Source organism: Leiobunum rupestre, chromosome 4, assembly GCF_980474605.1.
Source record: "Leiobunum rupestre chromosome 4, qqLeiRupe1.1.hap1, whole genome shotgun sequence".
NCBI lineage: Eukaryota > Metazoa > Arthropoda > Arachnida > Opiliones > Sclerosomatidae > Leiobunum > Leiobunum rupestre.
This window is the reverse complement of record NC_143387.1, coordinates 42,850,364-42,864,675: the sequence shown is the minus strand read 5'-3', so window position 1 is coordinate 42,864,675 and position 14,312 is coordinate 42,850,364. Positions and strand designations below refer to the sequence as shown.

The 14,312-nt window shown below is 36.9% G+C and overlaps 1 protein-coding gene across 1 annotated transcript; it reads left to right on the top strand.

Annotated features, from left to right (window-relative positions):
* The first annotated feature begins 6,821 nt into the window (after positions 1-6,821).
* On the top strand, positions 6,822-13,661 carry LOC149947890 (uncharacterized). The gene is made up of 2 exons (XM_090170980.1): positions 6,822-7,049; positions 9,542-13,661. Exon 2 carries the CDS (start codon positions 10,134-10,136, stop codon positions 13,659-13,661), a length of 3,528 nt encoding a protein of 1,175 aa, XP_090027106.1. The 5' UTR covers positions 6,822-7,049; positions 9,542-10,133.
* The last annotated feature ends 651 nt before the right edge of the window (positions 13,662-14,312 follow it).

Below are 14,312 nucleotides of genomic sequence, written 5' to 3'. Positions count from 1 at the left end.
GCCTGTCCGTGTGCCAAACTCTTTCTCTCTAAAATAGTACTACCTCTACCTGCTACAAAAAATGAATGCTAACCATTGCCTCGGTAGGCTTACGCTTTAGTGCTCGGTTACTAGAAAACCGAAGGGGAAGAAAAAAACGAATGTCTCTCGAGTTTCCTCTCGATTCCCGAGGCTCGGCTCGATTCGCGGAGAGGGGGTTAGTTTAGAATATTCTTTCCCCCAAAATCTCCTATACAAGAGAAACGGCCTAACCTCGGGCCTAACCCTCCGCCCCGTTAATTCCCGTTTGGCACACTAGTGGGCGCCACTAGCAGAAATAAAATTCAAATTTTTCTCTCTTCGATTTTCTCGAGGATTTTTCGCGCTCGCAACGGCCCCCTGAACCACCTCACGTGCTGGCGTCACGAAAAGGGGGAGAACACGTCCCAAAGAACAGCGCGTCTTGGGTACTTAAGAGTAATACCATACCACTTGGTGTAAGCACTAATAAAAAACTACGGGGGTCATGACGACAACCCAACGAAGCCGATAAAAATCAATGCAAATAAAAAATCGTAGACATGAATTATCCCCCACATTATCAACAAACAAGAAAAATATATAATAATAACCCAAATAAGTAACAAGTTAATACTTAGGAATCAATAAAAAGTCAATCCATATACCCACGGTAATGAAAATTGTAATAGAAAAAACCAAAAACACCTTACCGTTAACAATTCCCGGCTTATAACGCACACATTAATGAAAATGTATCACACATTTAAAGCCGATAAGAAAACACGTCCATGGAGGTAAGGGTGATCACCCCTTATTAATTTCCACAAATATTATTATTATTAATTGATGAATGGATATTGAAATATACTTAATTATACACATTTTGTATATTTTCAATATTAATTTAAATTAAATTTAGTTTTTAAGTTTTAGTTGAAAAAATGTTATACTCTTCTACTCGTGTTTAGCAAGAAAATTGAACAGTAGTGTGAACAGAAAAATTGTAACCATTGTTCCAACTTTTTCTGTTCACACTAAAATTTTCTTGCTTACAATTAGTTGGTTTCAATTAAGTGGCCCAATTAATTGTATAGTGTGAACTGGGCTTTAGTCTTAAAGTTTGTCCTTTTTAGCTGTTCCTAATAACTCGAGAACGGTTAGCTCTAGAGCTTTGAAATTTCAACTCTGTGTCCAGGGCCTGATTTCTAACTAAACGCGCCAAACATCGAAGATTCTTCACGTACAATAACAATTCGCAAAAGAAAATTATAATACACCCAATGACAAAAAGAGGGCGCTTTTGGAAAAACCTTTTCCCCAATTCTAAGAAACTGCGTACGCAGCGATTACACTTTGCTCCGAAAATGAGTTCGCAGCCCAGACAGACCGACAGACACGGTGATTGTAATACCCCTCCTAGGGGACTATAGCTATAAGTCTTAAAGTTTGTCCTTTTTAGCCGTTCCTAAAAACTCTAGAACGGTTAGCTCTAGAGCTCTGAAATTTCAAACCAATTAACCTACTTTTTAAGCCTCGGTCAAATATTATTTACATTTCAAATTTATATTTTAATATTTATTTTAATTTAATTTTCATTATTTATTTTAAAATAATATAATTTTCGATATGTCTACCTTTCATTTTCTACGAATTAATATATTTATTTGCATAATTTAAATTAAGTAGCACCTTCATTAGATTACCAAAGAATAATTTTCTCGACAGCCGTGACCTTCGTGAAATCACGTTTGATTATATAATTTCTTATTTAATCTTGTCACCAATAGAAGGCGCTTTCCGAAGTTTTTACAACTGCTAGGTGTAAAATCGGGGGTCTATTTTATTATATATCTAAGGTATGGTCAGGCACTCTTAATTCTCTAGTTCTTCGCTCGCTTCTTCCATAATATGTTCCGTCATGGGCGAACTACTCGAGGACACCTCTCGGGCCACTTTTCAGTTTACGCTAAAGTTCCGTAGAAGCTCATATGGGGCTAGTTCGCGATTTTCTCACCAGGCCGCGTTGGCTTTCACTTCAGAGGCAAATAAAATGTCACGTGACGTGAGAAATTCTACGTGCCTCCGTTTTCGAGCATTTTGAATTATAATAGCGGTTTTTTCTTTTCAATACACTCTTTTTCGCGCCTTTATTTTACCACTCTTACTTACCTCCTGCTCGTCGACCATTGCCTTTACTCCCAGCGGGGAGTCTAGCATCCACTCTTTGGGTTACCGTAATTTAGGATGGGGCTGAAAGGGGAAAATAAAACATGGACGCGCCCAGGAAAATACCGTGTATATAATCAAAGATAATTGAAACTCGTACCCTAGATTCGAAATCACTCTCCCGCGCGTTGCCGATAGCGTTTACCCACTTCCCGCTGGAACTCAGAAAAAATTCGCTCCATGGTTTGCGCCTTACCGCAACCGATGGAGCCCGATTTTTCTGAGGTCACGTGCCGGAAAAGGGTAAACGCTTCGTAACAAAACCGTCAATGGGAAAGCTCTCAGTATTCGAATCTAGGGTACGAGTTAAAATTATCTTTGATATAATGTCACACGTTCGTTAGTGACGTAAAGCTCTCGTGACTTGCCCCGGAAAATTTGCTTGAACACGTGACATCCCTTCTACTTTTAGCGCACGAAAAAAATTCCCCGAAACATGAGTCGTTCTTTTACGATAGTGTTGTAGAAGGCTACGCGAGAAGTGTCCATGGTTCCTTCAGGGAAGGTGAATTCGCTGCTAGGGGTCACATCTAAATACTTTACGTCAATCTCCATTATTTCCTTATTACAAAAATGTAAATATTACTTGTAACGGATCATTTTTTAATTTTTGACAAAATTTCTGCTCTTTGAAACATTGTGTTATGTAGTGCGAGCTAAATTCGTTGAACTCTGGTGTTAGAGGAAATGAAAACGGCCCCGACGAATCAATAACACTTTGCAATATTTATTTATATGGGTGACTACGATATTTGTTGGCAGGAATCCATAACGCTACTTGGAATGAATATCTCCCCATATCCCCTATGGTATTTTGTGGCGGAACATTCTGGGTGGGGCCAAAAACGTTTATACCGCCTTAAACGACGTAAAATTCGGTGACGTGAAATGCCTTGCGGCATATAAACTCCGCCTGTTATGTTCCGTCACAACGGCGGGGAATCAAATCCGTTATTCATTCCAAGTAGCGTTATGGATTCCTGTTGTTGGTAATAAGGCGCTTAAATCAAAGAGTATAAAAACTACGTAACCTAGAGATATAATGACGGTCGAAAGCAGTAAAGGAAGTTGTAGCAACCGGGGGGGAAGTCACTCAGTGAATTTGCACTTCAAATATCGGTACCGCAGCGCCACTACGGCAGTTTTAAGTGGCAATCATTTTGATTTAGTTCAACATTCTGGAAAATTCCTTAAGGAATTGGTTAGCTTTAGGACTTGGCAACGTTAGAGAACAAACGACTTATTCTTCACTTTTTGAAAATAAACACCGAAACAACGAATCCACAAATTCTAACTAAAAAAATCACGAAACAGTAACCAATTACTGTCACTTTTTTTGAATTGACAGATATTAGACAATTAAATATCCAAAATGCCAAATTTAGCACCTCCGCAACACCGTAACTGCCATTTTTCTCCGGTTTTATTATTTATTGTACTAAATACTGCCGTAGTGGCGCTGCGGTACCGAAATTTGAAGCGCAAATTCACTGAGTGCCTTCCCCCCCGGTCGCTACAACTTCCTTTACTGCTTTCGACCGTCATTATATCTCTAGGTTACGTAGTTTTTATACTCTTTGCTTAAATAAAACATCATCCCAGAAATTGCCAAGAAGTAATATTTCCGACAGCCAGGACTCATAAGTTATTATTTATATAGTGCTTGTTGAAATATTAGAAAGCTGGAAACTTTCTCGAACGTAACATCGGTTTTTTGCTAAGCCTTAACATGCCAAAAACGTTACCTGGTTAAAAGGAAACACTTGTTGCATACCGTACTGCAAAAGTAATATGTTTAGTTCTAAATGAATGAGTTTTCATCTTTTTCCAAAAGATAATTTTTACGAAATGAATTAACTCTGCCTCCATGAGAAGCTTTAAAATGGCCCGGTGTTTTAAAAATATTACATATAATTTTAATTATTTATACCATAAGAGGATGATAATAATAACAATATTATCTTATTATACTTAGTTTTAGTAATATTATATATTTTACCTTAAAATATATTATCGAAAATTGACATTAGTATGTTCCTTATACCACGGCCAACTTTGATCACGCGCTGTTCGCGCTACTACGGCCAACACATTCGTCGAAATTCCGCGAGCAAGGATTTTCCCCCTATAAACTGTACTATAATGTGTAGGAGGTCAGCGCCGCGCTAGGTGGTTATATTGTCTCCTATGTAAAAACTATACTAAAAATAATAATCCGCTAGGGGCGCTGACGTCATACACATCTTTTGCAGAAACGTCAACGAATGAGATTGGCCGCTGTAGCGAGAGAGATGTGCGAGAAATCAAAGTTGGCCGTGCTTATACACGTGAGCCGACGCGTTTCTTATCTGACGCAAAATTCTCATGAGGGCAAAAACGCGGCTACAATTGGCTTAAATTTGCCTTACCGGAAATAGCTCCTTCCCATATGAATTTGGAGAGGGGAGTAGAAACCATTGAATTGGGAATAATACTGCTAGAATTACAATTACGATTTCGGTTGCCATGGTTACGTGGGACCTGTTCTGAGAAGACTGTACGAAATTCATCTTTATAATTAGGCGGTAGCGCCATCTATATTTTGTAAAGTTATATGATTCGCGCAAAAATTCTATTGCAATATAGTTGCCACCACTAGAGACAGATGCCGCCACGGATGAACGATATAGTTGATAGATTCTCCATATTGAACGAAATTGGTCCTGCGCCAGCCAGATTTAGTTGTACCTCTATTTATTCCCAACTCAATGGTAGAAACCAAACCAAGTATCTTTTATTGAAGCGTTGCCTACGTTATTATCAAGGCCCGTGCACGCTCCCATTAGAGGGGAATACAATAACGCACCGCGACGGCTTGTTTTTTCATTTTGTTTGCTACAGATGGCGCTCTGAATCACTTCTTCTTGAAATTGTAAAATAAGGGGCCTTCTGTAAATTTCGAAAATTTGGCTGTACTAAAATTAGGAAAATTAAGCAAGATAAAATATACAGCTGAAACAAACTTAATTATACAAATTTAGTAAATTGACAGCTATTTTAGTTTATTTTTAGTTTTTTTTTAAAACCAAAAATTTTAACTTTATGAGACAGAATAATTAGGAGATCTTTTAAAACTTTTATTTTTACTTTTAAACAGTTAAAAACTAAACTTTTAAACTTTCTTAACTTTACACGACAGAGGATTTCCTTTAGACGCTTTCTTTTTCTCCATTACATCAGATATATCACGAGCGTGATTATATAAAAGAGGTCTAATATATTTCTCTAGTAACAATTTTGTTACTTTGTCATTGTCACATGAACAACTTAATGGTTTTTTAAAGTACGGATAAATGACTTCTAAATATGTACTAAGTACGTAGACCCGAGGAAATATATCTAGGGAATGTTTAATGAATGCCGTGACTTCTACTAGCAAGTTAATTAACAGTGTGCTGGGATACTTGAGTCCCCCATTGTCTTTCTCTCGTATTAAAGTAAGAAGAGGTGAATCTGAGGCTGGCTGTATTAGCTTGTCCAGACACTCCCAGCACTCAGAATTTTCTTCAGCAACTTTAACTATATACCCTCCAATCAAAGCGATTGTGCAATTTTGAATTATTAATATGGGTAATAATAAGTTTGAATATAAAATGAAAGTATTACCAGTTTTAGTTATTTTCTCCATTCTTGAAAGAGTCCCTAGCAAACCGGATGTTAATTTAGTTTTTACATCTTTAGCCATCCCTTTGACTAACATATCTCGTTCTTCGGGTGAAATGGAAGTTGCCCTCCTTGGTATTTTTTCAGCGTTTGAGGAGCTTGCTATTTCTACAAAAAGAAATAAAGATACAATAGTATTTATACACATTTTTAGTGGCGTAGACAGGTTGGGGGGATCAAATTTTTGTAAATATTTGTATACATCATCACTGTTGCTTGTTGAAAATATCACAGACACCCATTTTCGTCTCAAAATCTCATGGAAACGCATGGAAGCTGACACTTACAGGTTCATCCTCCCCACTTTTCTTCAATTTCTTAGATTTCTTGCCATAGGTTGAATTTTCACTTGCTTTGCAATTTGGAACAATACATACAACCATGTTTGGTTATATCCTATAATCCTATGCAATAGTCAATTTTTGAAATTAGTTAACGTTAAGCCTTTGTTGTAATATTTTAGTAGAATATTTAAGCTTTAAAATAATAGTTATGCCATAATTTCTAGTTTAGATAAAACGATAAGGTTAGAACGTTATAGAATAAAATAATAAATAAACATATTAGCATATTAAAAAACATAATTAAAATCAAATTACCTTCCTTTACGATTGCTAGCATCAAAGCTTTCGAATAAAAAAATTCCCAACGTTCTGCACATTGCAACATGTGGTTCAATACCTTGCAAAATCACCCGCGAAATAAAACATTTTAAACTATCAAGGTGGAGAATGAAGTGATTCGGAGCGCGCCAAGCGGTGAAACCTTGCGAACTAAAATGTCGTAAAAATAATCGTGGAAAAATAGGCCGCACGGGCCTTGATAATAACGTAGGCAACAATTGAAGCGTCCTGTGTGCGCCTGGTTTCCCGGTAAAATTTTAACACGGCCGAGTCTAGATTCACACCCCGTGAACGTAGCCAACTTTCTGCGTCCACACCCCGTGAGCGTAGTCAATTTGCTGCATCCACACCCCGTGGATCTAGCTCGTATGCTACGTTCACAGTCCCAACCACGTGACCTTGCATTGACCAATGAAATAACTTCTTTCAATTCTAATTGTTTGGCCGTTTCTTTAAAAATATTTTTCCACGTTTCTGTCTTCTCTTGACCGAATTTGAGTAAGTTAGACGTATATTTTTTAATCTTCTCTAACAATGGTTTTTTTAACTATGTATATTTTAATACCATTCCCTTTTAAATTTTTATAGGTACTTTAAAATAGCCTGTAAGCTTAGGTTGTATAATTTAGGTATTATTTTAACTCACAAGGAGTTAAAAATAATTAAATCCAAACGATTAATTTCCGCGGAACTCACGCCACGTGTAATATATTCGAATTAAACAAAGGACGTTTAATTATAATTTACTAAATTCATCCTTTATTATGTCTATGCCTTTTTACATCCTTAATTATTTATATTTAAAACTCCTTGTAGTTTTAAAATGAATAAATCCAAACGATTAATTTCCGCGGAACTCACGCCACGTGTAATATATTCGAATTAAACAAAAGACGTTTAATTATAATTTACTAATTTCATCCTTTATTATGTCTATGCCATTTTACATCCTTAATTATTTATATTTAAAACTCCTTGTAGTTTTAAAATGAATAAATCCAAACTATTAATTTCCGCAGAACCCACGCCACGTGTATTCGAATTAAACAAAGGACGTTTAATTCTGATTTACTAATTACATCCTTTATTATGCCTATGCCCTTTTACATGATTAATAATTATTAATAAGTCTAACCAATCGCGTAAGGAGGCGCAGTGTAGTTGAATCGAAACAAAGAAATTTAAATTCTAATTTACGGTACTTTAAATCCATTAAATTCGCTACGGTATCAAAGCTAAAAACTCGTTCTTCTAACGGCTTATTCAAATGTTTACTTTGCGCGGAACCCACGCCACGTGTATTCGAATTAAAACTAGGGTATTTAATTATAATTCTATATAATACTATATGCCCTTTTACACCCTTTAATCTCTTTTGTTTTAAAATTAATAAATTCAACCCTTCAACTTTTAATTCGGCCATTTAATTATAATTTACTCTCGAATGTTTTATTGCGTAATCAGAATTGTGATTTTTAACTTGGATGTTATTTATTCCTTTTAAATCCGTATAAACTCGCTACAATACCAAATGAAACCCGTTATTCGAACGACAAATGTTCACTTTCCGCGTAGCGGAACCCATGACACGTGTAGTCAAATTAAAACGGCATTTAATTATAATTTACTCTCCCTAGGTCCTTTACGTTTTACAACAAATATATCCGTCCCCTTTACAACCTAGGAGTAGTAAACAGTGGTAGGGGTGTTGTGTTTACTACTCCTAGTTACAACTTAGGCTAATTTTCACTCCGCAATTTTTTCTTCCTTGAACCGAACAACTTGGTCGTTTTAAATCCTCTTGTAAATCGCTCCGTTTTAATAGCATTCTTCCCCTTAACAGTTTTGTTTTCCTTCTTTCGTGATTGTTAAGCCAATTTTCAACTGATTTGGCTAGTTAGGTTAGTTACTCTGCCTTTTAAAACATTGAAATCGGTCTCATTAACGACCAGTCGTTACCGTCATGGACTAATTAACAACAGGGACGGTCCAGATCTATAACATTTCCCTATAAAGACCCCAAAAAAAGTGTTAACGCGTTCAGCAGCGTTGCCTGGCAAATATTTTTTATCCTGGTGATTCAAACGTCATAAACAGGAAACAGATTTTTAACGGTTTTAGCGGTTGGGATTTGAATTTTCAGATTGTTGTTTACAAAGGAAACCCCAAACGTCTCTCATAACCATCCATGTTATCACGTTAAATAACTATAATTATAGTTATTATTTTAGTATAATTGGTATAGTTAAATGATATTTTTCCACCTCCGATTCTAAGATAGATTCGAAATTATCTCGGAAATTATTCATCATCAAAAAAAGGTAAACAACTATTAAGCCTTGGTACAATCATTTATATTTATGAATAATATTATATTATGATGATAATAATTACCGTAACAAATTTGGGAATTGCTTTCAGACGGTAAGCAGAATATTTTACTATATGTACTATCGGAAAAGCTCGACGTTCTAAATTTTTACGACGATTAATTTAAAAGACTAATATATTAGCACCGCATGGTAATCTCATGGTTCAACTTTTAAATTCCAAGGCCCAAGCATTCCAAGGAAGCTTCTTTCCCTATTTTCTCTCCCCCCCCCCCCCCCGGTTATTTTGAATCACCAGCCTATACAAGCATTTCCTTTTATGCCCGCGAGTACCGCTAGAGTGCGTCGATGCTTGTTCTTTTTACCTTTTTCCCAGGCCGGACCGTCCCTGTTGTTAATTAGTCCATGTTACCGTAGTTCCAAAACTCGGTAACTCTACTTCATTTTCGCGATTTTCGAAAGAGTATTTCATGCTTCCTTCATTTATAGTTAAAATATTGTCTATATATAATTTTTTACTGGTTTTAAAACGTATTGCTTAATACCATTTCTTATAAAACTTAAGTAATTTCCTAAAATTTATGTTTTTGAAAACTTTTATTTAATAAATAATTCTTGTAACATCTGTAGTTTCTAATGATTCAAATTGTTATCTTTCAGATTTATTCCAACTTTGGCCTAAGGAGTTTTTTGGTGCTTTTTTGCACTGCGTTTTTGGTGCTTTTTTGCACTGCGTTTTTGGAGCTTTTTTGCACTGCGTTTATAGTAGTGTAGAAGTTTAGTTAGTGATTTTGAGCGTAGGAGTGTAGTTAGTGATTTTGAGCGTAGGAGTGTAGTTAGTGATTTTGAGCGTAGGAGTGTAGTTAGTGATTTTGAGCGTAGGAGTGTAGTTAGTGATTTTGAGCGTAGGAGTGTAGTTTGGGATTTTGAGCGTAGGAGTGTAGTTTGGGATTTTGAGCGTAGGAGTGTAGTTTGGGATTTTGAGCGTAGGAGTGTAGTTTGGGATTTTGAGCGTAGGAGTGTAGTTTGGGATTTTGAGCGTAGGAGTGTAGTTTGGGATTTTGAGCGTAGGAGTGTAGTTTGGGATTTTGAGCGTAGGAGTTTAGTTTGGGATTTTGAGCGTAGGAGTTTAGTTTGGGATTTTGAGCGTAGGAGTTTAGTTTGGGATTTTGAGCGTAGGAGTTTAGTTTGGGATTTTGAGCGTAGGAGTTTAGTTTGGGATTTTGAGCGTAGGAGTTAGCTTTTATTAGATATGCCTGCTTTTTGTCTTGGTCCTCATCTTGCTCCCAGGGGGCTGGTTCCTGGTAGGACTTCCTTGGTCGTTCCCAAAGGAATGTCCCCAGCATCAGTCCTATGGGACCCTGATTTCATGGAGACTAATGAAGCTTCTTCTTTTTTTAGACTGTTGTCTAAAGAATTCAATGCAGATTTTTCGCTGCATTTGCCTGTTCCTCGTCGAGTTGCCTATAGGGGTTCCTTTCCCTATGGGTATGGGAAGGTTCATCATGAAGCTGATAACTCTTGGCCAGAAGGATTGCTTTCCCTTAAGGTTCTGGTTGAAAAATGCCTTGGCGTCTCATTCAATGCTGCTGTCATCAACCTCTACAGGAATGGAGGTGACTCGGTAGGATGGCATTCAGACGACGAGCGTGGTGTCCACAGTACCATTGCATCACTCTCCTTTGGGGTAAGTAGAACCTTTCAACTACGTTCTATTGGTAAAAGTGCTTCTGGTGTCAATGTATTGCTGAATGCGGGTTCTCTCCTGGTAATGGAGGGAACATGCCAACAAGCTTGGCAGCACTGTGTGCCTAGGGAGAATGTTGAGCTTCCACGGCTTAATATTACCTTTAGGTACATGGGACCTGCCATCCTTGGACCCATTCTACGTAATCCTGTACCGGCTATTGCCGAGTCATGTATTTCTTGTAGCGTTGCGGAGTCTCTGGTCGTTCCTGGCGTTGCGGAGTCTCTGGTCGTTCCTGGCGTTGCTTGTTCTCCTTGGCATGGGCCCCTGCCCATGTCAATTTTGTCTCCCTTTCCACGTCTTGTGTCGTCTCCCCCAAGTAGGTCTACTCGTTCTAAGCGGGTAGCATCTGCTTCTGTATCCCTTGCTCCTAAACCTAAGCCTCCGTGTCAGTTCTCTCCTAAGTACGCTGACTCTTGGTCAGTTGTACCTGTTCGTTCGTCCAAGCCCCGTGGTGTGTCCAGTTCTCTTCCCCTAGCGAGCCCTTATGGCTCCCGTTTTTTTCCTCTTTTAGCACTTTCTCCTCAAGGTCAAGTGTCGGCAACAGTACCTCCTCGTTCGGTGCCTGCCAGTGGTTCTCAGAGAGGGACAGTCGCTGCCACAGCACCTCCTCAGCCGTTGCCTGCCAGTGGGACAGTCCCTGCATCAACGCCTTCCTGCGGATTGGATTTTGCTTCTTTTTGGCAAGTACTTACACTTTTGGGTTTACTAATATTTTTGGTTTTAATCTCTTTCAGCTACCTTTCGGTTGTGGGTTTTCTTCTGCCAGTAATTTGTTATTACTTCTATTCTCAGTGCCGGGGTTGCTTTATGTTTCCATCAGATAGTTTAGCTTATCCAGTGTTTTCGTCAGATTGCATAGTTAGTGAAACAGTGAGATCTTGTAGTTTAGAGAATAATTTTACATTATATGGGGGAGGTGGTGTTGAAGATTCGGTTATATATAGGGGTGCCTGTTTTGAAACAATAGATAGCCTTAAAACTGTGCTAGATGAGTGGGCTAAAAAGAATTATCATTCAATATCAAAAGTACGTAGTACTATGAAAGGGGGAGAGTGTGATAAAGTAACTTATAAATGCGTCAACTGGAGAGATGAGAAGAATCTTGTTAGTAAAAGTACCGGTGTTAGACCGCATCAAACCTTTAATTCCACTGGTTGTCCTATGAAAATAAACATTTCTCGCAGAGCAGATAAAAAATATTACATTAATACAGCTTGCTTAGAACATAATCACGTTGTAGATGAAACATCGTTTAAGTTTAACCCTAAGCAAAGAAAATTAAATGCAGAGGAAGTAGAAAAAGTAAATGATATGTTAGAATCAAAGGTTCCCGTTAGAGTTATTCAAGAGCGTTTAAATAAAGATAGTGGAAAACATATACTTAGGAAAGATATTTATAATCATAAACAGTTAAAAACTAACATAGAAAATAATGGTAGAAGTAAGGGCCAAATATTAATAGACATACTTGGGAAAGACTTGGGAGAAAATGATTTGAGGGAAGTAAATATGGACGATGATGGGAATTTTAGAAGTTTAATAATTCAGACTAAAAGCATGCGCGATTTGTGTGAACAGTCTCATGATATTCTATTTATGGATGGCACGTATAAAGTTAATGTAGAAGGATATCCCCTGTATGTCTTACTATGTGAAGATCAATCTACAAAAGGCAGGCCAGTCGCCTATTTTTTTGTTAGGCAGGAAAATACAGAGTTTATTGGGGAATGTATATCAATTTTTGTGAAAAATAACCCATTTACTGCAACAGGCACGAAAATAGTAGTTTTAGATAAATGTCAAATAGAAAAAGCTGTAGTTTTAGAACATTTTCCTGCAGCCACAATTAATCTTTGTTCTTGGCATGTCAAAAAGGTCTTTAAGGAAAGGGTTAGTCAAGGTAATCATAAAGATAGGAAAAACTTAATCACACATCTTGAGGGTACGTTAATGGCACGTGAAAAAGAAAATTATGACAAACATAAAAGTAGCTTAAAAGAGATTGCCAGCGAAGATTTTTTTTCATATTTTTTAAGGAATTGGGATAGTTGCAAGGAAAATTGGGCTCACGCATTTCGTCAAGACAAACCAAACTTGGGTAATAACACTAATAATAGGTTAGAGAGTCATAATCAAAAATTAAAACTAATTCTTAAGTCCACTAATAAGCTAGAACAGACAGTTAAAGATTTAATTAAATTTACCAAAGCCATTGAGGATGACATAAGTTATCAAAATTATAGGGAGACTAAGAAATTTATAGATGTTAGGTATATACAGAGTACTGTTCACAAACAAATTGCGGCATGCTGTTCAGCTGAAGTTGTGCGAATGGTTTTTAAACAGTTAGAGTCAGGAAATTCAGCTGATTCTTACACATTACACGAAAACAATGAACCAATTACAGTTAAAAGTAAAAAGGGGGTTGAATATACATTGACCAATCAGATAGACGAATGCTCATGCTCATTTAATAATCAAAATCAGCTACCATGTAGGCATATATTTTTTGCTCGGAAACATTTAGGAATGGCCGAGTTTACTGAAAACCTCATTGGTAAGAGATGGCAAAACAATAACAGTAATACTAGCAGTGCATTAAATAACAGTAGTTTCCCAATCTATTCCGTTTCAAAGAAACCTGCTAAAATTAGAAAGAATATAGTACTTGGACAAAATGAAAAATTCAGTAAATTAAAACCTATTATTAATGAAATACATAATTTAGCTTCTCGATCTGGTATGAAACAATACTCTGAAACTTTCGATCTACTTTTGAAACTTAAAACAGCTTTAGAACTAAATAAGGACATACCATACCTAGCTTTAGATAATGGTGGGAGTGATTGTGATGAGGAGGGTAAGGATTTAGAGAGCGAAGAGAATTCTGTAATAGAGCACGATGAATGCTATCAGGGGGGTTTTGACAACCATGTAGTTTGGAATGTAGATAGTTATTTACTCGAGGAATATAGTTCAATTGACTATGGAACAGGACAAGCATTTGCTAAACCCAGAGGACAGTCTTAAGACTGTCCTCTGGGATTAGCAAATGCCGCACACTTACAATCCAAGAGAGATTAATTAAAATACCTATAGTTCAAAACCCCAGGGGGAGACCAAAAAAAGGTTCGACCAGAAGCAGAAATACAGCTAAACCAAAGCCTATTCAGGAAATAATTAATGTAAATAAACGTCGGGCAGTTTCAACTATAAGCAGATCTATTGGTAAGAAACCTAGATTATTAGATGACAGTGAAACCAACATAGATAGTTTAATTGTAAAAGGAGTTCAGTTTACGGTAGAGGATATAGAAATATTACATAGTGAAACACAGTGGTATACTAATAGGATTATTTATGCATTTAGTTTATTATTAAAGGAAGCTTACCCAGACAAAAATTGTTTTCAGGATACTATGAATGGTTTTGGTTTAAGCTTCGAAACTGTTCCTAAGGATATGATCCAAGTTTTACATTGTGGCTCAAAACAACATTGGCTAACTGTTTCCACCATAGGGTGTGATATTGGGGAGATAAAGATTTACAATTCATTACCTAGTATATTTCCAATCGAGTTTTTGCAACAAATATGTAATATTTTAAAATGCCCAAAGGAAACTTTATCTATGGAAGTGGTCCAAGTTGATCGTCAATCTGATGGACATAGTTGTGGCCAGT